At 64.8% G+C, this 22,877-nt stretch overlaps 3 protein-coding genes across 13 annotated transcripts; all 3 read right to left on the reverse strand.

Moving 5' to 3' along the window:
• Positions 1-529: 529 nt before the first annotated feature.
• Positions 530-5,499, reverse strand: GATD1 (glutamine amidotransferase class 1 domain containing 1). 7 transcript variants are annotated; one of them, XM_055415151.2, is made up of 8 exons: positions 5,410-5,499; positions 4,158-4,234; positions 3,767-3,872; positions 3,388-3,495; positions 2,373-2,467; positions 1,907-2,000; positions 1,658-1,765; positions 530-1,582 (listed from the first exon to the last, which is right to left on the reverse strand). In XM_055415151.2, the coding sequence occupies exons 1-8, from the start codon at positions 5,471-5,473 to the stop codon at positions 1,452-1,454; spliced, it is 783 nt and encodes a 260-aa protein (XP_055271126.1). In that variant the 5' UTR covers positions 5,474-5,499; the 3' UTR covers positions 530-1,451. The 7 variants fall into 7 exon arrangements, with proteins under 7 accessions (XP_055271126.1, XP_055271130.1, XP_088688165.1 ...); XM_055415155.2 differs by lacking the exon at positions 5,410-5,499 and adding an exon at positions 5,045-5,343; XM_055415153.1 differs by having other exon boundaries at positions 1,444-1,582; positions 1,654-1,765.
• A 6,766-nt stretch (positions 5,500-12,265) lies between these two features.
• CEND1 (cell cycle exit and neuronal differentiation 1) lies at positions 12,266-15,291 on the reverse strand. 2 transcript variants are annotated; one of them, XM_055414924.2, is made up of 2 exons: positions 15,167-15,291; positions 12,266-13,860 (listed from the first exon to the last, which is right to left on the reverse strand). In XM_055414924.2, exon 2 carries the CDS (start codon positions 13,761-13,763, stop codon positions 13,323-13,325), a length of 441 nt encoding a protein of 146 aa, XP_055270899.1. In that variant the 5' UTR covers positions 13,764-13,860; positions 15,167-15,291; the 3' UTR covers positions 12,266-13,322. The 2 variants fall into 2 exon arrangements, with proteins under 2 accessions (XP_055270899.1, XP_088688259.1); XM_088832133.1 differs by having other exon boundaries at positions 15,190-15,284.
• A 334-nt stretch (positions 15,292-15,625) lies between these two features.
• On the reverse strand, positions 15,626-22,542 carry SLC25A22 (solute carrier family 25 member 22). Of its 4 annotated transcripts, none has more exons than XM_088832062.1 (10): positions 22,427-22,542; positions 19,545-19,681; positions 19,327-19,452; positions 19,153-19,208; positions 18,453-18,543; positions 17,827-17,945; positions 17,545-17,719; positions 17,306-17,460; positions 17,148-17,223; positions 15,626-17,061 (listed from the first exon to the last, which is right to left on the reverse strand). In XM_088832062.1, exons 2-10 carry the CDS (start codon positions 19,562-19,564, stop codon positions 16,911-16,913), a joined length of 969 nt encoding a protein of 322 aa, XP_088688188.1. In that variant the 5' UTR covers positions 19,565-19,681; positions 22,427-22,542; the 3' UTR covers positions 15,626-16,910. The 4 variants fall into 4 exon arrangements, with proteins under 4 accessions (XP_088688188.1, XP_088688189.1, XP_055271137.2 ...); XM_088832063.1 differs by having other exon boundaries at positions 19,545-19,676; positions 22,427-22,509; XM_055415162.2 differs by lacking the exon at positions 22,427-22,542 and adding an exon at positions 20,562-20,690.
• Positions 22,543-22,877: the final 335 nt, after the last annotated feature.

Raw genomic sequence — 22,877 nt, forward strand, 5'->3', positions numbered from 1 at the left:
TGCTGAGCTGGTCAACAGGCTGTCCTAGGAGGAGGAGGAAGTCACTTGCCATGCCGCCTGGCCCGGGGCCTCGGTGCAGACAGCGGATACAGCGGGCACATGAAGCCCACCTGCTCACAGGCCCAACCCCCTGCAGTCAGCACCATGGGACACTGGTCCTCCGACCTGGCCCCGGGCCCTCCCACAAACGGCCAGTCCACGGTGAATCTCCTGGACATCTGATCTGGTTTGCTTCACTGAGCACATGAATACTAACCATTAAGAAGAACACTCCTTTTACGAAAGCTACAACTCAGAAAAAAACCACCACAGACGTCCACACACCATTTTTGTGGACTTGGAGCTCAGGATCTGTTTTCAACACTGAGCATGTGGGAAATCCCAGGGAGCTGGGCCACGGCCCCCACCCCAGTGCCCTGGGCCTGGAGACCCGGCCATGCGGCGCCAGCGAGGAGGGCTGGGGAGGGCCCCACTCCGCAAAGCCCACCCAGGTCAGGTATGGACACTCAGAAGATCCCCTAATGCATCATCATTTTTCTCTTTTTTAATTTGTGTTGCTATATTTAAACATGCTTTTGTCCAGCCATGTCCATCACCAGCTCGTGCCACACATGGGATGGCTGGTGAGGGGGCCCAAGCCCTGGGTGCAGAGGCCAGCAGGTGTCCAGAGTCGGCAGCAGAGAGGGGCGTGTGCAGGGCCACGGCCTGGTCTGCGGTGCTGGGGATGAGGCGCCTGGCCGCCTCCCTCCTCCTCCCTTCCAAGGGGCTAGCCAGGGAAGAGCCAGGCAGAGAAGGTGACGCATGTGGGGCAGGGCAGCTCCAGGGCCCAGCTGTGGGCCACAGGCTGGGCGGGTGCCCTGAGGCAGCTGGAGAGCGCCCAGGCTGCACTAGAGTCCACTGGCTGGACAGCCACCTGGCAACCCAGGACAGTCCGCCACCCCAGGCCAGCTGGCCACACTCCAAGAGGAGTTCAGGGCTCCACCACATCCATCCAGAAGCAGGCCTGGCTGTCAGGACCTGGACACTGCTCGGCAGGGTGGCCATGTGCTGTATCCATGAGCTTTTCTCCTAACGTTGGAAGGGACGTGGAGACGCCGCAGCATCCACCTGAGTCCACCCTGGCCTTACGTGGGGTCACCATCATGTCTGAAACCGCGCACCAGGCCAGTATCAGGGCGAGGGCCCTCCCCTTCCACCCCCACCAAGGCCCAAAGTGGTGGGAGACCACAGGGAGGCCTGAGAAGAGACTCAGCACAGGAACGGGACCCCGGGGTCCTGGTCAGCACTTGCCCCGGCTTCCAGGAAGGCTCTGCATCCCCCTGGGACTCCACAGCTGACTGTGGAGCACTCAGGGTGCTTGGGGCCGTGGACAGCCCGCTCAGCACTCCCACCCCTCCCCAGGGAGACCCACCACGGTCACCGGCTTGGCCTGTCCCCCAAGGCCGACCCCTTCAGGAAGGATCCTCAAAGTCCCCCAGCAGTTCCACCAGGGGCCATGCAGGCCGGGTGTCACGAGGCAGGGTCTTAGGGAACACCCAGGACATCTGGAGGTGGCGGCATCTGCTCGGGGCCTCCTCACTTCCTGTGGGGTAGACACCAATTCAGACAAAGGGGCTGGTCACCAGGACCCCGCCACCCGCCGCGGCCCCTCACCGGCTGCCGCAGAGGAAGAGCAGGTTCTGCACGGCGGGGACGGTGGAGCTGGCGTTCTGCCCGGTGACCAGGTGGCGGTCCAGCACCACGTGTACGGCGTCAGGCTCACTGGCTGCAGGAGACCCCGAGCGCCGGGGCCTCAGGCCACGTGCAGGGCGGCTCCCAGGACCCCACGACCCCCGCCCTGCCGTCCCAGCTGGGGCTCACAACTGGGGTTCCCATGGCCCTCTGGACGCTCAGCCCAGCCGCTCACCGCTGAAGCAGGCCCCTGCGTCCTTCACGAAGTCCTCCACAACCAGGGGCAGGTGGGCAAAACCCGGTGCCCGGACGAGCTCGTACACGGAGGGCTGTAGGGCCAGGGCAGTGCCCAGGGTCAGGGGGCCGTGCCTCCCCAGGGGCTGCCCGTGGGGAGGGGTCCACAGCAGGGTTGAAGCTTCCCGGGTCCTCCCCGGCATCAGGACACAGGGCCACCAGAAAGGTCCAAGCAGGTGAGCTCAGGGCCGAGGGTTGGGCACAGAGCCTGACAAGGGGGGCCTGCAGTGCCCCCAGACTCACCCCAGGACCCGCAAGCAGTCACCCCCTCAACGGGCACGGAACAAGGCCCCGAGGGACCCCCACTCCAAGCCCCCTGCCTGCGCTGGGGTCTGAGCCCTGACCGAGCCAACAACTGCTGCCCCCCAGGGGCCCTGCCCCCATGGCTCCTGCACTGCCGCACTCACCCCGGTGACGCTGTAGCCTTGGAACACCCAGGACCTGTCCTCGGTGGTGGCACAGCAGAGGGCGGCCACACCATGGCCCACAGCACAGATGGGCTCTGCAAGCAGTGCCAGTGTCAGCTTGATGCTGCGGCCGCCCAGGCCCCAGCGACACCCCCACCTCCCCGGCTCTCCCAGACAAGACTGGGATTTGTTCAGAGCTCGGATCCCCTCAAGCTGTTTGGGGGCCAAGAGCCAGGCTCCGCGGGAGGAAGGCGGCCGCTGGGTCCACCCCCCACACGGGAGCACCGCCCTCTGCCTGTCAGAGCCGCCTGACCCGGCCTCTGGGCAGTGCCTGGAGCCCCCTCCTCCGAATGCAGCAGGGGGGACCCCAGCCTTCCGCTCAACCCCAGGCCACTGGTTCCAAGCCTCCCTCTCAGAGAGCAGCCTGGCACAAGTGCGTTCCCATGGCTGAGTGCCCGAACAAGCACTGCCCATGGACAGGAGGCCCCATTTCCACCAACAAAGGATGCTGTGTGCAGCCTTGGGTTTGCCTGCTGGTCCTGATGCCAGGCCAGGGCAGTGTGCCACGCTCCCTTGGAGCAGACACGTCTCCTCAGGGCAGTTTTCCCGGCCCCCTGCCCCACCGCCACCCACAAACCCCACCACGAACCAAGCCAGCATCCTGCCTACCCACCTTGTCGGGGGCGGGGTTCCCACACAGCCCCAGAGGGAACCAGGCCGAGGGACCACAGGGGCAAGTCAGGGGGTGATGGTGGAAAGGATGCCCTACCATCATGTGTGTGTATCCCACACGCGTGTATACACACTGAGTAAACCTGTGCACTCACTGGTCAGAACCATGGCGCTCCATGCTGACCCTGGGCGGCTCCTGCAGTGACTCAGCATTCCCACTGAAACCAGAGCCGCATCGAGGCCCACGAGCACCACCTCCACGCCCTCGTCGGCACTCCCCCCTGAGGAGTGCCCTCTCCCGAGTCCCATACCGCGCGCCCAGTCTGGGCCCAGGGCCACCTACTGCGCTCGGAGTGGAAGTGCTGCAGGACGCGAGCCAGGGACCCGCTGCTGGCCAGGTCCACCAGGGCCCCGGGGCAGCTGGGGATCAGCAGGGCGTGGTAGCGGGCACCTGGGGGACCACAGCCCAGTCAGTCAGGACAACAAGGCCAGCAGCCGGCTCCTCTCTGCTCCTCCTGCCCTCACCAGCTGAGGCTCCCAAGGCCCACAAACCACCCGCGTGCCTGCCAGCTCCCTCCCCTGCTGGGAGCGCTGGCCACTGGACGGGACATGGCCCGGATGGTCACGGTGCTCCGTGGCAAGCCCCTGAATGCTCCAGGAATTGGAGAAAGCAGTTTGGGGTCAGGACCCAGCACACCCCAAGGCCCTCCCAGGCCCCGCACCGTCAATGGACTCCAGCTTGGCAGGGCTGGCGTAAGCTTTGAGACGGAAGTCCTGCACCCAGCGCGTGTTGCTCTCATTCACGTCGACAAAGTCCATGGTCTTCCCCTGTGGGGGCCCAGAGGCCAAGGGTCAGCACCTCAGCCCCTGCTTCTGGCATACGGAGGCTCCAGGAAACTGACAAGGGCTGGGACTGCTGGCAATCCCTCGGGACAAAGACACCGTCAGCCCAGCCCCTCGGCCCCTGCTGGCCGCAGTTTCCGCCTGTAAAGTGGAAGCAGGCGTCCCAGGCACCTCTGGGGGGACTCTCAGTGCAGTGTCCCTGGGGCCCCGGCCCCTCAGGTCCCCCCAGGAATGACGTCACTCTCTGGAGACACAGGGGGCTGGACTCACCCCAGGGGTGGCCACTTGCAGGTTGAAGGCAGCGCTGGCCAGTGTGAAGCAGTGAAGGAAGGACTGCGCCGACACGCCTGTGAGGAGATGCAGCCCGGGGGGTTCGGAGCTGCTCCTGGCCTGGACCACCCTGGGGAGCAGCCCTTAATCCCACCTCACCCTGGGCCCACCCTGCACATGGCTGAGGCAGCAGTTGTAGCCCCCTGGCCCCCTGATCCCCTGAAGGGGGTCTCTCTCTCTCCCTAGCCTGACCACTACAGGCCTTTTCCAGAAGGCAAACCCAAGTGTGAGGTTCCCTAACACTCCATCACCAGGGACTGAGACCCCCACACGCCTGCCGATTTCCGCCAGAGGCGGGCAGAGATAGAGGCCTGTGGCTCTGGAGGTGGGGCCGCGGCCTGTGTCCGCGGGGAAGGGAGGGGCAAGCAGGATGGGGCGGTGGGCTCCTTCCCTCACGGAGCTCCTGGGTCCTGCACACCACCCAGCCCTGGCGCTGTGCCCCGCCCTCTTCTCTGTGGACCCGGGGGAAGGCTCCCTGCTTCTGGGGGCTGAGGCCCCATCACAGACACCTGCTTCTAAAGGGACCTGATCTGTGTGCTTCCGCCTTCACTTTAATCAGGGGTCGCCGCCCCCGAACCTCATCTCTCGCCAGTCTTGCGGATCTACATGCACACCGTAGACAGTCTGCATATCTGGCAAAGGCAGCCTCCCGAGGTCTGCCCGGTTCCTCCAGGCCCCTCTACCCGACCTGCTTTGGCCCAGGGTCCCCCGAAGGGCCTGCTCGTCCTGCCCACAGAGCCCAGCAGCCCTTCAGAGCTGTGCCCCCAACCCATGTCCTCAACATCCCTCCCCGGGGGCACACCTAGGCCGGCGCGACCCCTCCTCACCATGACCCGGCTCCCAGCAGTCACCCACGACTGCAGGACTGAACCCCACTCAGCGGCTCAGCCTTGACCTCTCCGCGGGGCGTTGCGCCCCTCAGTGTCTGCGTTCCGGGGGGCCCAGCCGGGGGCTCAGCACGCTACGACCCCGAGACCCGCTGCCCTCGCTCCCCCGCCACGTGGGCAGCCGCTGAGGTCAGGCCGGAGGCAGGCTCCGGAGCGGGGCCTCCCCGCCGCCCGGCCTCCTCGCGGGGGCCCGGCCGCCCGGCGCCCCGCAGCTCCCCCGGGACGCAGCCGGGCGGCCGGGCCGCGCAGCGCAGCCCGCGGGACAGGCCCCACCGCGGCCCCGCCCCCGCCCGCGCGAGCCTCACCTTCCGCGGCGCCGCTGGCCACGAGGAGGCAGGCGGGCCGGCTCGGGAGCCGCTCGGACGCCATGGCGGGCCTGCCGGGGCCGGCGCGACTGCGCGTGCGCGGGCGGCGGGGCGCGTGCGCGTGCACGGGCGGCAGCGCGCGCGTCCGGGCGCGGTCACGCGCCGCGCGCGGCCTGGGGGCGAGGATGAGAGGCGCTGGCCCCGCCTCCTCCCACCCCCAGCTCGAGTCCGGGTCCTAGTCCCTGGCAAGTCCGCCGCCCGCCGCGAGCAGCTGAGCCCTCGGGCGCGTTCCCGGACCGCGTCCGCGTCGTGGCCCCGGGGGTCCGCAGAGTGGTCTGGGCTGGATCGCGGGACCGCAGCTGCACGGAGCAGACTCCTAGCCCGACCCCCGCTCGCTGTCGGGAACACGGTTCCTGACCCTCCCGAAACCCAGATGGGGGCAGCGGGCCAGCCTGCAAGGAATGGGTCCCGCGTGGCATTTGGCAGCTTGCAGGACATGGCAGCGGTGGTAGCATGCGGCCTCCCCGTCCAGAAGCCTCATTCTGGGTCTGGCAGTGGTTTGCCTGTCAGTGTGCAGTGGTTTGCCTGTCAGTGTCCAGTGGGGCGGACACCCACAGGATGACCTGTCAGGGCGATTGAGGTGGCCCCCGGGTGTGCTGGGAGTCTCGCTGCCCCTCCCTGAGCTCCTACTAGGGAGCAGCCCCTACCCTCACCTGGGAGGCAGCAGCGGTGAAGAGGTGCCTGTTGCTCAGGCCTGGCCCTGAGGCCAACACCTGGGCCAGGTGGCCAAGCGCACCTGGGCATGATGGTGGGCGCTGCAGGAGGAATGCCTGGCGGGTGTCTGCTCCTCTGAGGGCAGGCACAGGACCAGAAGGGCCCGCAGCCCAGGCCAGGCCAGGTGACTGTCTCCTGGTCCATTGCTCAGTCTAGAGGTGAGAAGAAGGGGCTCCCCCTTCAGAGCCCCCCACCCCATCCTGCTGAGCCCCCTCCCACAGTCGTTGCCCCGGGTCACACCTGAGGTGTCAGCTCACCTGTCTCCCCCTGGGCATCACCTACGGGCTATGCAAGTTCCTGATCATCAACAGTGAGTGCCCAGTGGAACAGGAGAAGGTAGGGGAGGCCTGGGGGCTGGGTACTAGGACTCTGCTGTTGGGGTTGTGATGCCCTTGAACCTAGGCTCTTGTAGTTGTTTGGGCCGCCAAGGCACAAAGTCCCTGGGGACCAAAGTCTTGTTTTCCTGCAACAGCGCTTCATTCCTGTCCCTAGAACCTGCTCACCCTGGAAGCCAAGAACGGGTGACTGGGGGGCCATTTCTGAGGGACTTGCTACCCGGTGGGGCTGGCCAGTGCCTCAGGTCTCCTCTGCTTTCTCCCCTGGCAACTTCTTCTTTTCAAAGCACATCTGAGCCTTTCCCTGGGAGCCATTTCATTTCCTATTTCTATCTCCTGAATGCTGGAACCCACCTCTCTGCCCATCAAACTCCTAACCATCCCTCAAAGCCCATGGGCACCAAGGCACTGTCTACCCAATACTCCCTTTCTGAGAACACCCCATGCAAGGACTGCCCTGAGTGCCCCTTTGTTATCTCAGTCTTCTTGCTGGGTGGACCTCCCATAGAGGGACTTGGGATTGAGGCTCTCTCAGGGAGGATGTGTCATGGGCAGCCCAGCTTCCCAGACAGGCAGCAGAGGGGCCCAGGTCCCGGGCCAGGAGGCATCCCTTTTCCCATCAAGGGGTCAAGCTTCTCAGCTCCAGGCTGTCTTTTGGCCGAGGTTGGGCTGGCTGGTGTCCATAGACTTAGATCCCAAGCACCTGTGGGTTGTGCGGCAATGGCCCCTAAACCTAGGACCGCCGAGGCCATGGCTGCTGGCTGGGCACAGGGTCCCTGCACCTGGAGCGGGAGCATCGGCAGGACGGTTGAGAGCGCAGAGCCGCTGGTTCCACTGCTGCTCCCAGGCTGCCGGCGCCTGGCCAGCGGCTGTCAGGCAGTGGCGTTCTGTGGCCTGAAGTGGGGTGATGCGAAAGGGGGGCAGGCCGTGTCCCAGTCTGGCCTGTCCCAGGGCCCAGGACATCAGGACAGGGAGCGACAGAGGCCTGGGAGGATCCAGAGGAGCGTCTGAAGGGGATTCCCCACAAACACACCTCCAGGTCCCACAGAGCTGGACGGGGCACCAGCGTGAGTCCCAGGGGCGTCTCCTGAGTGCTCTCTGCAACATGGCAGGTGTGCGCTGCCCTCCAGCCAGCACAGGGGCTGCTCTCGGGGGGCAGGTGGCGGCATGGGGCTCTTGTCTGCACAGCGGCCCTCTGATAGCCAGCGTGGCTCCACGGGCTGAAGGCCCCGGACGGAAGCGCAGGCAGGGTGGGGTCCGTCACTAGGAAGCTGGGAGCCTCTGCCTGCCTTTCACCTCCCTGAGGGCAGGGAGCTGTGGCCAGGGCAGGGCTGAAGGCCCAGGAGTCCAGGCCCCACTTGGCATCCACGGGAGGGTCCAGAGCAGTGGGTCACCGGCCACCTCTGCCCTCCCCAGGCCTCTGCCACTCTGCCCTGGGGGAGGAAAAGAGGTTCTGGAGGCCCCTACCTGGCCCGAAGCACTGGCCCACCCTACCCTCGGGTGCACCAAAAATGGGGTCCCAGGTGGGTCCCCAAAAGGGAGCTGCACACTCTCGGGGGAGGAGAGGGTGCTAGAGAGGAAATCAAACTGGACCGCCACACGCACCTTCTCCATCCCTGTGCGGTGACCCCACGTGTGACCCAGCTTACCCTGGCGGCCCCACCCATGGGGCCTCTGGCCCTGGACATGCTGCTATCGTCTGAGTTCTCCTGGCTTTCAGAGGTCCTTGTAAGCCTGCATGGGATTTACAGTGTGAGCTTCTTATGTACGGAGTGCTTTTTATATCTGGGATCTTGTTGAGACCTCAGAAGTGGTACTGTAGTAAAGGTCATTGACAGCAGCAGGGCTCCCTCGTGGCTCAGCTGGTAAAGATCCGCCTGCAGTGCGGGAGGCCTGGGTTCGATCCCTGAGTTGTGAACATACCCTGGAGAAGGAAAAGGCTGTCCACTCCAGTATTCTGGCCTGGAGAATCCCATGGACTGTATAGTCCATGGGTTCGCAAGGAGGACACAACTGAGTGACTTTCATTTTCACTGGGTGTCCCCACGAGGTTTTATTTTTATCATTTTGGAAGCATCCCTGCCTTCCTAAAGCTTAGGAATGCTATGAACCAGGAGCTGAGGGGCTTCCCTGGTAAGAATCCACCTTGTAACACAGGGGTTGCCGGTTTTATCAGAAACAAGAGAAGCCGCTGCAATGGGAAGCCTGCCCACCACAGCTAAGAGAGCAGCTCCCACTCTCCGCAACTAGAGAAAGCCCACGCCCAGCAACAAGGACCCACCACAGCCATAAACACATAAATTTATGTATATATAAATATATATATTTTGAAAGCTGAGCCCCAGAACCATCATGGCGCCCTGGGGACCTCAGCTGCCCAGTTCTAACATTCCCCGGAAGGGGCCACCTGTAACTGAGCATGCGTGGAAATTCAGACGAAATAAGGAACCAAGAGAAACAAAGCATCCCTAAAGCTTAGACGTTGTTTCTCTTAGTGAAAGTGAAAGTCGCTCAGTTGTGTCTTCCTTGCGACTCCGTGGCTACACAGTCCATGGGATTCTCCAAGCCAGAATACTGGAGTGGGGAGCCTTTCCCTTCTCCAGGGTATCTTTCCAACCCAGGGATCAAACCCAGGTCTCCTGCATTGCAGATGGAAACAAGAGACGATTACAAAATAGTGTCACAAAACTACAGCACGGTCTTGAGGTGGGTGCAGGCAGACTCAGGCTCAGGACAGGCCTGGCTGTGTGCAGAGTGATGGGATCACCAGGGACCGAGGGGGGCCCTGCACTGCCTGATCCTGGTCCATTTCATCTCTGGGGGGCAGAGAGATACCACGAGCTCCTCGGCTTAGTCCCCATGAAACCTGAGGTTCAGATGGGTTAAAGTCCTTGCTGTGCGTAAATGCCAACAGTGTCAGAGTAGAAAAGATTCCAGAAGGTTAGACAGTAAAGGGATCAACGGTTATGCGTGATAACTTGAGATTCGGGAACTTCTAGGCACAGGAAACAGATGCAAGCCAGCCACTGAATACAGATAAGTGCCATTTGGCAAAGGCTTGGACTATGAGACACATAAAAAAAGGCACGCAGGAGCGCCCCGTGGTCCAGTGGTTAGAGCTCTGCGCTGTCACTGCCTCAGCCAGGGTCCAATCCTTGTCAACCTTTGGTCGGGAAACTAAGATCTCCCAGGCCGTGCAGCCTGACCAAAAAAAAAAAAAAATCCTCCAGATAAATGACAAGAAGGCCTGTCATCCGCGAAAAACATAAATGGCACCAACAGAAAAATCAGGAAAGGCAAAGCCCAGATAGCCAAGGACTTAGTAAGCAGCAGCAGTTAGGTCGGAGAAGGCAATGGCATCCCACTCCAGTGTTCCTGCCTGGAGAATCCCAGGGACGGGGGAGCCTGGTGGGCTTCCATCTGTGGGGTCACACAGAGTCGGACACGACTGAAGTGACTTAGCAGCAGCAGCAGCAGCAGCAGTTAGGTCCATGCAGACGGAACAACCCAAGGTGTTCCCGCTCAGATGGGCTGTCAACCTCGAGGGCTTAGCCCACTCCTGTGTTCCTAGTCGAGAGGCAGGCTTCTCTCCCAGCCGCCCCACCACTGAGCAGGCCCCCAAGGGAACTGTGCTGGGCCCACAGTCGCAGCAGCCAGCAAGTAAGTGGAGGCAGCTCAGCATCCATCAGCAAATAATGGAAACACAAAACGTGGTCCATACACAGGGTAGGGTTTAGAAGGAAGGAAATCCCGACACAGGCGACACCACGGATGACCCTTGAGGACGCGATGGTCAGAGAAATGAGCAGGCATGGAAGGACGAATCCTGACTCCACTCACCTGAGGTCGCCAGAGGTGTCGCCCATTGAGACAGAAGCAGCAAGTGTTTAACGGGGACAGATGGTCAGTTTGGGAAGAGGAATAGTTGCTGAGAGCCAATGGGGTGACGTTCCCACAGTGTGAATGTGCTTAGAGCCCAGGACCTGTAAGCCCACAGGGTTAAGATAAAACGGGGGAAACAGCGGGTGACTTTATTTTTCTGGGCTCCAAAATCACTGCAGATGGTGACTGTAGCCATGAAATTAAAAGACGCTTACTCCTTGGAAGTAAAGTTATGACTAACCTAGACAGCATATTAAAAGACAGAGACATTACTTTGCCAACAAAGGTCCGTCTAGTCAAGGCTATGGTTTTTCCAGTGGTCATGTATGGATGTGAGAGTCGGACTGTGAAGAAAGCTGAGTGTCTAAGAATTCATGCTTTTGAACTGTGGTGTTGGAGAAGACTCTTGAGAGTCCCTCAGACTGCAAAGAGATCCAACCAGTCCATCCTAAAGGAGATCAGTCCTGAGCGTTCATTGGAAAGACTGATGCTGAAGTTCAAACTCCAATCCTTTGGCCACCTGATGTGAAGAGCTGACTCATTAGAGAAGACCCTGATGCTGGGAAAGATCGAAGGTGGGAGGAGAAGGGGACGACAGAGGATGAGAAGGTTGGATGGCATCACCGACTCTGTGGACATGAGTCTGAGTGAACTCCGGGAGTTGGTGATGGACAGGGAGGCCTGGCGTGCTGTGCTTCATGGGGTTGCGGAGAGTCGGACACGACTGAGCGGCTGGACTGAGTGAAGAATCCACCCGCCAATGCAGGGACACAGGTTCGGTTCCTGGTGAGGCTACACCTGCCTCAAAGCACCTCAGCCTGTGGCCACGCCTGCTGAGGCCGCGCTGCAAGGAGAGAAGCACCGCGCCTAGGGAGCAGCCCCACTCGCCACCCCTAGGGAAGGCCGTGCGCAGCCGTGGAGCCCAGCGCAGCAGAAGGTGAAAAAGGAAAGTAGCAGAAAACTGAGGCAGCACGCGGAGAGAGGTCACCGCGGCTGGAGGGCCGGGCCTCGGCTCCCGGCTGCAGGGACAGAGCTCACCTCACAGCCACCCGAGCTGCCCCACATCCCCGCAATGGCAGGTTTTCTTCTTTTTTTGCATTTAAGGTGCAAGCGGAACAGAGAGAGTGGCAGGGGGACCAGCTGGCTGGAGTGGGCTGGCGTGGGCGGCCGCAGGGCCTGTGGGCAGGCCCGTGGGCTCCAGTGCCACCCCTTGGTGGCTGGGCTTGGGCCAGGTGGTTCAGGGCGAGCAGTGCGTGCCTCAGGGAAGTGCCCCAGGTTTGTGTGGGCCTGAGGTGTGGGTGCAGAGGCGGGGGTGGGTACCTGGAGAGGAAGCCCACCAGCTCGAGGAAGCCCATGGGGGAGTGGCCCAGGCTGACAAAGTCCAGAGAAACTTCCAGGACCTGGGGGTGGGGGGGTCTTGCTCCCAGCAAGCCTGCACCCCAAAGACCCCCAGTTGGACGCCTGGCTGGGTGGGCTCAGGGAGCTGCGAGGAGGAGGGACCCCGAGCCCTGCAGTGGCATCCTCACCCCCGGGGACCGCAAGCCTGCTGCAGAGGGGGCACAGGGCCCAGGAGGGGGGCAAGGCCCCCCCGACACTCAACCCGCACCCTGCTGGGCTGGGGGTGGGTCCTCCAGGGCCAGGGCTGGCAGGAAGGCCGCGCGCGGCCATCTGGGTGGGGCTGGGCCTGGGCAGAGCCACAGGTGGAACCCATCCAGGTTAAGGGCACAAGGTGGCAGGAGCGGCACCGGGGCACCCTGGCCTTCCCCAGAAAGCCTGTGGTGTGGGTAGATGCCCCCCCGCACCCAGACAGGCCACCCTGCCTCTCCCAACCGCGTGCAGTTGAGGACACCAGCCCAGTCTTTAGATAACAGAGTTTATTTCAAACTGACCTCCACTCGGGCCTAGGGTTCCAGTGGCCAGCTGGCCAGGCAAGGGCACGTCGGGCCCCCAGTGCCCACCGCCGCCATGACATGCTCCCAGCAGAGCGCGGTCTCCCTGCAGGCTTGACAGGGCAGTGGCAGAGGGTGATGGTCGCCTGCCCAGTGGTTCTATTCTACCTGTTATTGCATTTATACGCTTCTTAGACTCCAGGGACCCTGGGTGGGCAGGAGGGGCCGTCTACGGGCCCTGGGCAGGCGCGGCTGCCTCCCTGCCAGGCCTTCACCTGCCCCCAGGACGACTGCTGCAGAATGGGGAGGGTTCAGGGCAGGAAGGGGTGGGGCCCAGCCTCAGGGGCCCCTGGGGGTAGCCAGAAGGTAAGCTTCAAGAGCGCCTCTGACACTGGCCTTTGAGGTGTCTGTCCACTCAGCCAGGGCTCAAGCAGCCTGGCAGGAGGCACGGAAACTCAGCTAATGGGACCACCCACCTCGGATCAGCCCACTGAAGCAGCTCACCCAGAGGAACCCCCATCCTGGCTACACGCAGAGTGGAAATGGGACAAACAGCCACACCCTTTAACGTCCCCATGCCGGCTGGACCCAGCTCAGAATCCGTCCCAGGACCCTGCCCAGCCCTGCTGCCCTGGGGGTTCATCAGGAGCTGCTGCCAGGAAGACCACAGGACCACTGGGGCCCTTGGCACAGGCTGGCATACTTGGGCAGGCAGGCCACCTTCAGCGCCCACTTCTCCGTCCGTCCGCCAGTGCCTGGGTCCATGTGGAGCCCCCACCCCATGTCAGGGATCCACCCGCAGAGCCTGGGCTCCTTCTGCCCTTGGGTTCAGAGGGGAAAGTGCTGGGGACCGCTCGAGGGGGCTGGGTTTCCACTGCTGTTGGGGCTTATCCACCTCTCTCTCCCTCTGCTTGTATATGGGGGATACAGTATAGATATTACATATGTATAGATAGCGGTGTGTGAATTCGGCATGCACTAGACTCCCAAGGTCTGTACAGGAAGTGGCTGTGCCCAGCCTGGGCACCGGCCATCATTTTTTTCGGACCAGGAAGGCCACCCCGAGAATCAGGGCTGCAGCAGCCACAGCCACGCCCCCAGCCACCAGCAGGGGGGTCAAGTTCTCAAAAGGGCAGGGCCCCTGGCCACCGGGGCTCCCACTGGGGGCCTCGCCCTCCTCAGCCCCGTCCCCAGGGCCCTTGGGCTCGGGGACTGCATCAGGGGCACTGGGGGCTGCAGGGGCTGGCTTCAGGTTGCTGTGGTTGTTGAGAAGGGCCGGGTCTGCCTTGACCGGGGTCTTCTTGGCAGGTGGCGGTGTGGGGGCTGCCGGCGGCTCCTGCTTCTCCGCCTGGGCCTCCTTCTTCCCCGGCTTAGAGGATGGGGCCTTCCCGTCCATGGCGGCAGGGGCTCGGGCCTCGGCCGCAGCCTTAGTGTCGGCCTTGGGGCTGTTGGTCGACTTCCCTCTGGACTCCATGCTGGGTGTGCAGGCAGGCTGTGCAGGGCACGTGGGGGTAGGCAGGCGTCTAGACCACGGCAGCTCAGGACAGTTCACCCCTGGGCATCCTATGGGCCTGCGGGGGGAGACCCGATGAGGCTGGTGTCCTGTGCAGAGACCCGCTCAGCTCTCTGGACCCTCCTCTCCTGGGGCTCAGCCTCCAACTGGCCTCAGCCACCTCCTGAGAAGCCCCTTGAGCACACAGGCAGGTGCTGTGGGTCCCCTTTGGGCTGGGGTGTTGGGATGAGACCTGCTAGAGGTTTCAGTTCTTTCATATGTGAAAAAATGGTCTTGCCCACACATGTCCTGTGTCCATCATGTTGGCCCAGGGTAGGGAAGTCCTGACTGGGAAGAGAGCACCCACCCAGCCTCGAGAAGGGCGTGTGGCCAGGGAGGTGGCTGGCACCCCATGGGCTTGGGCAGAACTGACCATGCACCCTTCTCAGGGCTGGGTGGGCTGGGGTGGGGAGGGCAGCATGGGAACCCAGAGCTTTCAGGGTTTAGGGCTTTCAGGCATATGGGGTCGTAATGGGCCCAAGGTCGCCAGGACCCGGCTCGGACAGCGCCAGGGTGTCTCCCCAGAGGCTGAAGAAGCCAGTGGGAGGGCAGCGACACGCCTGGGCTCCTAACCGGTCATGGACCCCCTCTCAGTGCCCACCCCAGGACTGGCCTTGCCTGTTCCAGCTTCAGAGCGGGGGCCCTTTCTGACCCTGAGGTCATGTCTGCCTCTGGGGGCGGAGGGAGTCCCTGGGGTGAGCCTGGAGAGGCCAGCCCCAAGGCAGGGCCAGGCAGACACTGGGCGCTCTGGGCAGGAGGGAAGGCCTGGCCCTGATCCTCAGAGTCGGGTGTGGGGCAGGGGGCTGGCGACCTCGCCTCTCTGAACCCGTCTTCCCTCCCGGGAGTGGACCCCACTGTCCGCAGCTCCTCTGGGAGGCTGAGGAACTCACCCTGCGCCTGCAGGGGGAGGGAGCCTGTGTGGGAGGCGGTGGCCCGGGTCCCCACCCTGGCAATGCACACTGACATAGTGAAGGTCGCCTGAAGGTCACACGTAGGACAGGGGTGCCCTGGGGAGGACTGTCCCACTTCCAGGGAACCCAAGAGCCCCTCACCCCTGTCATTCTGGAGGGGCAACCCGCTGCTGGGCATCAAGTTCCCAAAGGGCAGGTGGTCCACGCTCCCCCTCCCCCAGACCTTTGGTTATTTTGGGCTCAAACTGACGTCACCGGCTGCCGCACCCCCTCCATACGGCTGTGCCCAAGACAGCAGGGGGCCCCCGGAGCGCCCCCGGTGACCTTCATAGCGGAGAACCTGCGGCTCTGTCCAGGGGCCCTGCGCCCCGCTCCCGCCCCAGATCCCGCGCCGCCGAGTCCCCGCCGCCTTACGCTGCTGCTCGCGGCGCTCCCACCTCAGGGCCACGCGCTCTCTGCGGGACCACGGCCGACCGGACGGACGGCGGCGGCGGCGGCTGCACGGACTGGGAGTTTCCCACAATGCACCGCTCCCGGCGCAGGAAGCGGGGCGGGGCCGCATCGGCGCTGGCTCCGCCCACCGGCTCGCGGCCGCCGCAGCGCCCAGGAGCGGCCGGGCCCGCTGGGACCCCCGCCCGAGGTCCGCTTTTGATCCGAAGGGCAGCTCAGCGTCAAGAAGGTGCGCGGCTGAGGCTGGCTTTCTCGCTCCCCCATCTGGCCGCGAGGGAGTCAGGAGGGCGTTCTAACCAGGCTCTGCTACAGCCAGTGTGCCCGTCCTAGCTGGGCAGGCGGACCCAGGACAGCAGGGGGAGGGGAGCCAGTTACCAGACGAGGGGGACGCCCTTCCTCCCCAAGAGTCTAGGAGAAGAGGCATCTACTTAGAATATTTATTTATCTTCTTACAGGACAAGACACAAAAAGTTACAACTTCTTAAAACTCTTCAAAAGAAAAAAATATAATTCTGTAAGCAGCAGCAGCAGCTTCCAAGGTACAGATGTGACGGGAGAGCAGCTCCCAGGAACAACCGTGAGCTGGGGGGCCCAGGCCTGAGCCCCAGGTAGTGTCACCGGGAAGGGGCCCGGGGGTGGGGGACACAGCACCGGCACATCGGATCAATCACCAACACGACCACGTGGCTGGGGGCGGGGCAGGACGAGCTGCCTCAGTTCACATCAAGGGTGGGGGAGGGCGGAGCTTTACTAAGCGTGGTCAGGGGCCCGGAGGGCAGGCGGGGAAGACTGGAGGGGCTGCTCCTGGTGCCCCCCAGGAGAAGATGCTCCCGGGCTCCATACTGGTCCTCATGCCCGCCCTTCCCTCGGGCCCTCCCGGACCTGGAGGGGGCGTGGCCTCAGAAGTAGGGCCGGGAGGAGAGACGGATTCCTGGACGGGGTCACTGGGGAGTCAAGGGCACACACCCACGCGCTCATTCGCTTCTGCACACACACACACACTGCCTGGCCACATGGGGACGGCTGGAGCCCCCACAACCCTATCCCCGAGGGGCCAGGACAGCAGAGGGCAGCCGCCACCCGCCCCCAACATTCACTGGCACAAACCTCGCATGGGCTGGGTCCCACAGTGGGGGCGGAGGACTGTCCCAGGACTCAGGGCCACCCCCAGTCTAGGATTCCTGGCTCAATATTGGGGGCAGGAGAGCCCGATCCTCCTGCAAGGCTGGCCAAGGCAAGAGAACAGCAGCGGGGGAGGCTGGACGGACAGACGGAGGGGTGGACAGAGCTGCTTGTGCTCGGCAAGTTAATAAATAGGTTTGTGCGGGGTCCCCTCTGTGGACTAGGGGCCAAGCCTCGGGGACAGGAGCTGGTAGACTGGAGGGGAGGGTCCAGTTTGCCCAGCCCAGGCTGGGGGCCCCCAGTCCAGAGACCAGCTCTGTCCCTGGGGGTTGTTCAGACTGGGGCAAAGGTGGGCAGGGCTGGCTCCAGGAATGTAACGATTTCTGCCGTTTCTAAGGAAGTAAGACTTTGATCCCGGGGGCTGTGTAGGCCGGACCCCACCAGGTGCACGTGTGCACCCTGCACTCCCCCTCTCCCCACCCCCACCCATCTGTGCGGGCAGAGAGTGCCGTCCCCGGGGGAGCTGCCTGCCTCGGGCCCCGCTCTGGTCCCACTCGACTGGCGGGTGAGGGGTGGCTGCCCAGGCTCAGGGCTGGACACGCGGCAGCCCCAGCAGGGTCTCAGCGATGCCCAGGAAGTAGACCACTTGAGCGATGCCAAACAGCGGGGCGATGACCAGGGCGCGACAGTATGCGCCCTTCAGGAAGGCGGAGGGGCCCTCGTTCTGCAGGATCTTCCTGCGGGGAGACGGGAGTGGGGGGTGGTGTCAGAGCCAGGACACTGGGGCCGCTCTGCCCTCCCCCGCTCCTGGGGGCTCGCCCACCTGGCACAGTCCAGGAATCCTGAGTAGGTGTCCTCGTTGACGCCACGCTGCAGCGACTGGAGCCGGGTCTTCACCACTGCAAGAGGCACGTGGGTCAGCGTGGGCCCTCAGCCGGGACCCAGCCCCCAGCCCCGCCCTGCCCCAAGCTGGGCACCGACCATCACAGGGGTTGACGGCCACGGCGGCCGCGCTCCCAGCCACACAGCCGGCTAGGAAGGACACGTAGAAAGGCGACTTCTCCCCGGATGCTGGCCGGCCCAGCTCATTCAGGTTGGCGAAGAGGGGGAAGTAGACGATGGAGAAGGGGACGTCCCTGTCGGGGGGCCGCAGGGTGACTGGATGGGACACGTGGGGCAGGCGGGTGGGTGGGCCTCCCCTCACCCTCCCTGCTCCCCACCTGAGCAGCGTGGCCCCCAGGCCCTTGTAGAGGCCAGCGATGCCGCGGCTCCGCAGCAGGTCCCGGGTCAGCTGAGTGGCTGTGGGGCGGGGGGTGGCCGGAGCCTCCACTGAGGGCTGGGCACTCCCCTGGCCAGAGAGCTGGGCCTGGGCGGATAGGATCTTCCTCTGGGCGGCTGGGGAGAAAGGGGGTGGCCTGCTAGTCTCCCTCTGAGCACAGGGTGGGGGTGGGGACAGGGTCCACCTGGCGTTCCCCCGCGCCCCGCCTCCTCCACACCCTCACCGAGGCGGCCCGCGTCCTGGAGCTGTATCTTCAGCATCTCCATGGGGGTGGTCACGATCACCTGGCATGTGCCCGCCCCACAGCCTGCCAGCATCTCCTTAAACAGGGTCAACTTCTGCCTGCAGTAAAGAGGGTGGGGCTGCAAGGCAGAATCAGAGGCCCCAGCAGCTGGGGGACATGAAGGGGTGGGACCGGTGAAGACAGAGGCGGCACACACACACACACACACCCCCGCCCCGCCCTCCAGTAACAGGCACGGAGCCCGAGAGACAGACGCTCACAGCGGGGCCAGGGACGGGCTGAGGGCTGCTCTCAGCAAACAAAACTGCAGGCAGGGTGGGGGGTTCCAGTGCTCCACAGGATTGCTGCCCTTATAGCCCACCCTCGGGTGACAGGGAAAACTGGCCAATGCCCCCCAAATCTCAGCCTACAAGTGGCAGCAGGCAATGGCTAGGGGCCAAGGACCCCTGGGGCCTGAGCACTGCGGATTTAGCATCGGAGGAGGCGGAGGAGGCCCTGCAGGTCAGGGTGAGGGGCCCCCAGAACGACATAGCCTTCATCCTCAGGAGGCACAGATCCCCCTCCCTTCGTGACTGTGGCCCCCAGCGGTCAACCGAGCCCCTTACCCATCCTTGGAGAGCTGGTATCGGAAGAAGTCGTTGGCTGCCAGCTTGATGGCCTTTTCGGGGGTGACAAGGGTCAGGTTCACGGCGGCTCCTGTGTGGCGCGCGGATGGGTCAGTGGCCAGGAACGGGAGGCTCCCGGCGGGCACTTGCCTCTCAGTTGGCAGAGCCCTCCCCCCGTCCCCTCGCGCCTTGGCGGCTCCTCCTGCCCTCTCACCCACATTTGTGCCCAGCGGGGGTGGGGACAGTGCCTCCTCCTCCAGGCGACCCTCCCGGTCCAGCAGGTGGGCCTCCGTGAGGAACAACCCCCCTGCAGTACAGAGGTGGGGGGCCTGGGGGTGTGCTGTGTCCAGCCTGGGGTGGGCCAGAGCTGAGAAGGCAGCGTGTCTGTACAAGGACTCAGCTGCACAGCATCTGGGCAAATCCAGGCTTGGAGGTTGTCTGCTAAGCGGCTTTGCAGTCAGGCCTCCCCCAACCCCCGCCACAGTGTCCTACTAGCGCAGACAGGATCCCGCCTGTCCCGGGAGGAGGTGAGGCCGCTGCGATGGACACACAGATCCCGCCTTGCTGGGTGCCGGCAGCGGTGGCGACCGGGGCTGAGCGCTGCCATTCCCCAACCCCCCCACCGTGCAGGTGCAGCCAGTCCCCACGGGGCACGTCCCCACCATCAAACCAGGCCCTCCCGCCCCCCGCCCAGCCTCACCGCGGTACATCCCGAAGTAGCCCTCTGAGCGGATGGTCTTGATGAGGCAGTCGGACCTGCAGCCCCAGGAGTGGGAGTGAGCCAGAGGTCAGTCAGGGTCCAGCGCCGGCCCCTGCCCTGACCCGGGCAGGAGAGCCCCCAGGTCTGCCCACGCCCCCCAGCCCGCCGGCTCACATGCTGGTGTACACGCGCTGGCCATTCTGCTGGTTCTGCAGCCTCGTCTTGGCCAGGTCGATGGGGAACACGCAGGTGACCCCGATCAGGCCGGCGATGCCGCCATTGATGAGCTTGGCTGGCAGGCTGCGTGGGCAGATGGAGGTCAGGCGGCCTCCTCGGCCATAGGTCGGCTGGGAGGGAGGGCAGGGTGGGGTGAGGCTGGGCTGGGTTCTGACCTGATCTGCTTATCGGCCATTTAACTCAGAGCACCCAGGTAGGAGCCGTGAAGCTGGATGCCAGACGGCGGGGGAGGAGCGCAGGGCGGAGGCTGGTACTCTGCTTTCAAGGGTATTTCCAAACCAGCGCTTCTGTCCTAGGAGAGAGGAGACTGCAACCAGGGGGGTGGGCAGACAGGAGAGGCACACCAGAGGAACAGGCTTCCCTGTCTCCCTCCCAGGGACCCCGCAAGGGCTCTGAGCGGCGCCCCCAGGCCCCCAGCCCCGCTCGGGCAGGCCTCACGCCGTGGGCTCGCAGCGTGCCGTGAGGCCCACCACCTGGCCCCATCCTTGGGCCACCTGGCTTCCTCTCAAGATCCCCGCCAGCGCGTCCTCCCAGCTGGCCTTGCTCAGGCTCACGTGCCAGGAGCTCTTTAAAGGGCCAGGCGCCTCCTCCCCTGGGCTGGACTGTGCCAACCCCATCCTGGAGCAGCCTGCTCTGTCAGGATGGGGGTGAGAGCCCCAGGGCCCCCGTGGGGCTCAGCTCACAGCTGCCCAGGTAGATGTGGCCAGCGCAGGTGCAGCCCCTGCTCCAGGCTGGAGCCCCAGGCCACAGCTCCCCTGGAAGAAGCACCAGCTCAGCCACAGCCAGCCCTGTGCCCACCCTCCCAGGAACTTCACCTCCTGACTGCCCCTCCCTCTCTCACACACACACAGGAGCCCCAGGAGGGCGGGGGACGGCTGACCCTCTGAGGCTGTGTCTGGCCCACCACCTATTCCCGCAGGCCCAGGAGGCCCCTCTCTAGGGGCAGAGCTGGGGAGCTAGAGCCGGCCCCAGGAGCCTCCTGCGGGGGGCGCCCCCCAGCCCGCGCCGAGACCAGCTGTCCCTGCCTCGCCCCCGCCGCGCCGCTAGTCCGGTCACACGGCTGGCTCACACCTGCCGTCGCTCGCGGACCGGTGACCTTCACCCCGGCTTCCCCGGGCCGGGCGGCCCCCGCCCCCTCGGCAGCCCGCCGCCCCCGCCGTGGACCGGCTCACCGCGGGCGCGCAGAACCGGCTCCTCCGCGGCTCCTCCTGGAGACTCCAGCGCGCGCGGGCGGGCGGCCGGGGAGGGCCAGCGGCCGGCCGCGGGGATTGGCTGCGGGGCGGGGCGGGGCGGGCCTGGGGGGGGGGCGACTTTCTCTTTCACTTTGGGCGGGATGAGGCGCCCTGATGAGAAGGGGGTGTGACAGCTGCTGGGAGGCTTGGGCTGGCCTCCGAGCCCCCTTCAGCCCGTGAGGCAGCGGGTCTGACGGCCTAACCCAGACAAGCCACGGAGCCGGTTCGAGGGGCCCCAGCCCGCGGCCACCGTGCACCCAGCTGCTCCTCTGCGGCCAGCAGGCGGGCTCTGGTTAGGGCCCGGCGACCCCAGGAATGGGGCTCTCTCTGTGTCCGGGCACAGGGAATCCTGAGCCGTGGGGCGGAGATGGGCTGTGCCCACCGTGTCTGTGGACCGTGTGTCTTCTGGGAGGTGCATTTCAGGGAAAACCCATGGAGGAGCGGAGACACGCTTGTCTGCTGCAAAGGCGGGGGCGGCTGCGCTGCAGAGACCCGCCGGCTGCCATCCACACTCCCAAAACCCTCTGCCCCCGCACATGCCTCCCACCCCACTCAACCAGAGCCTCAGTGCCCCAGTCTCAGAGAAGTGCCTGACCTCTGCACTTCAGCCTGACCCTCCCTCCCCACCCCCACTCCCCAGGTGCAAACGCCACAGCCGACTGTTGTCCCCGACTCTTGGGGACAAGGTCCACACTCTGCCTGACCTGAGTGAGCCCACCAGACCCCACCTCCTGTGCAGGGTAAGGGACACCTGGATGCTGGGGTCCCGGAACTTGGACAGACTCTCCAAAGTGGGGACGGGAGCAGCTGTCCCAGGAATAGAGGCAGGTCTGAAGATCCGAGCCCGAGACCGTCAGCCCTGGGTCCACTCTGCGCGCTGGGATGGGGCAGACGCTTCAGAACCGAGTAGTGTGGGGAGGGGCTCTGCCGGGGGAGGACTGGCAAGGGGTCCTCTGGACCAGGAAACCTCCTTTTCCTGTCCTTACTCGGTGGTTCCTACCACCTGCTCATGAGACAGCTCCGAGGGCCCTCCCCTGGCACCCCAGGTTGCCATAGAGACCCAGCAGCCACAGCCGGGCCTGAGGCCCTGGCTGTCAGCCCTCCCTGTCGGTCCCCCGGGCTCCCGCAGCGTCTTCAACCGGGGCTGCAGGCGGAGCTGTGGACAGCTCAGCTCAGAGGCCCCCCCAGGAGGTAAAATCTGCCACGAAGGAAGCCCCTGGACTCCCTCACCCCCAAGAAAGGGAAAGGCTGTGAGGCTCCGAGTCTGAGGCTGGCCCTTCCCTCCCCATTCATCTACCCCCCGCCCCTTGCCCCGGGGAGGCGCTTTCAGTCCCGCCGGCTGGAGGGACGCCAACCCGGCGACAAAGGAGGTGCCGAGTGGGGGTACAGGGCTGCGACTGGAAGCCCGGCTCAACTCTGTCCAGCTGGAAGGAGTCCCCATGAGGCCCGGATCGCCACACTGAAGCCCGCCAGGCGATGGCGACTTCAGCCACCCACGTGTCCACGTACATCCCGCAAAGCCCCACGTGCGTGTCCCCCACGGCCCGGCTGGTTCCTTGGGGACTGGCCTCCGTCTCCCGACCGGCGAGGACACGTGGATGCGGGGAGCGCGCCCGGCACCGCCCGGGGCCCGGCCTCCCACACTCCGGCGGCAGCGGATCCAAGCATCCGCCGGCGCGGGCCCCGCAGAAACCGCCTCGTCCGGGCAGATGTCACCTCCCACAGCCGCCGTGGTGCCCCTCGCTCCCGCGGCCGGGCTGCACTCGGGTGGGCGCAGTGGAAGAAGCCGCCAGGCGGGCACTCACCGTGCGCTCTGCCGCCGCCGCCGCCTCTGCCGCCGCGCTGGCCTCCCCGCCTCGCCGCGCGCCCGGCTGCACCTAAGCGCGGGGGCGCGTCCGCTCGGCGCCGCGCGCGCTCCGCCCCCGGCTGGCGGCTGGCTCGCGGACTCCGGCTCCCCCTCCTGGCCGCCACGGCCACTGCGCTCGGCAGGCCCCAGCCCAGCGGAGCCCGCGCTCCAGGTCTCCAAGGATTTTCACTGGGCGTTCGACCTCGCGCCGGTGCATGGGCCAGGGACCACTCCCGTCGGACCAGCGGATGGGGGGTGCGCTGGGACGGAGTGTCCCTAGGGGAGGAGCCCTGCGAACTGAACTGGCCAAGCAGCGGGCCCCCAACCAAAAGGCAGATGCGCAAGACCGCACAGAACCAACTGTATTAATCGGGGCAGCAGTTGTTACTTTGTAGCTGGGACTTCTCTCC

This window comes from Moschus berezovskii, chromosome 25, assembly GCF_049115385.1.
Source record: "Moschus berezovskii isolate FMDL1 chromosome 25, NW_MosBer_1.0, whole genome shotgun sequence".
In the NCBI taxonomy this organism is placed as follows: domain Eukaryota; kingdom Metazoa; phylum Chordata; class Mammalia; order Artiodactyla; family Moschidae; genus Moschus; species Moschus berezovskii.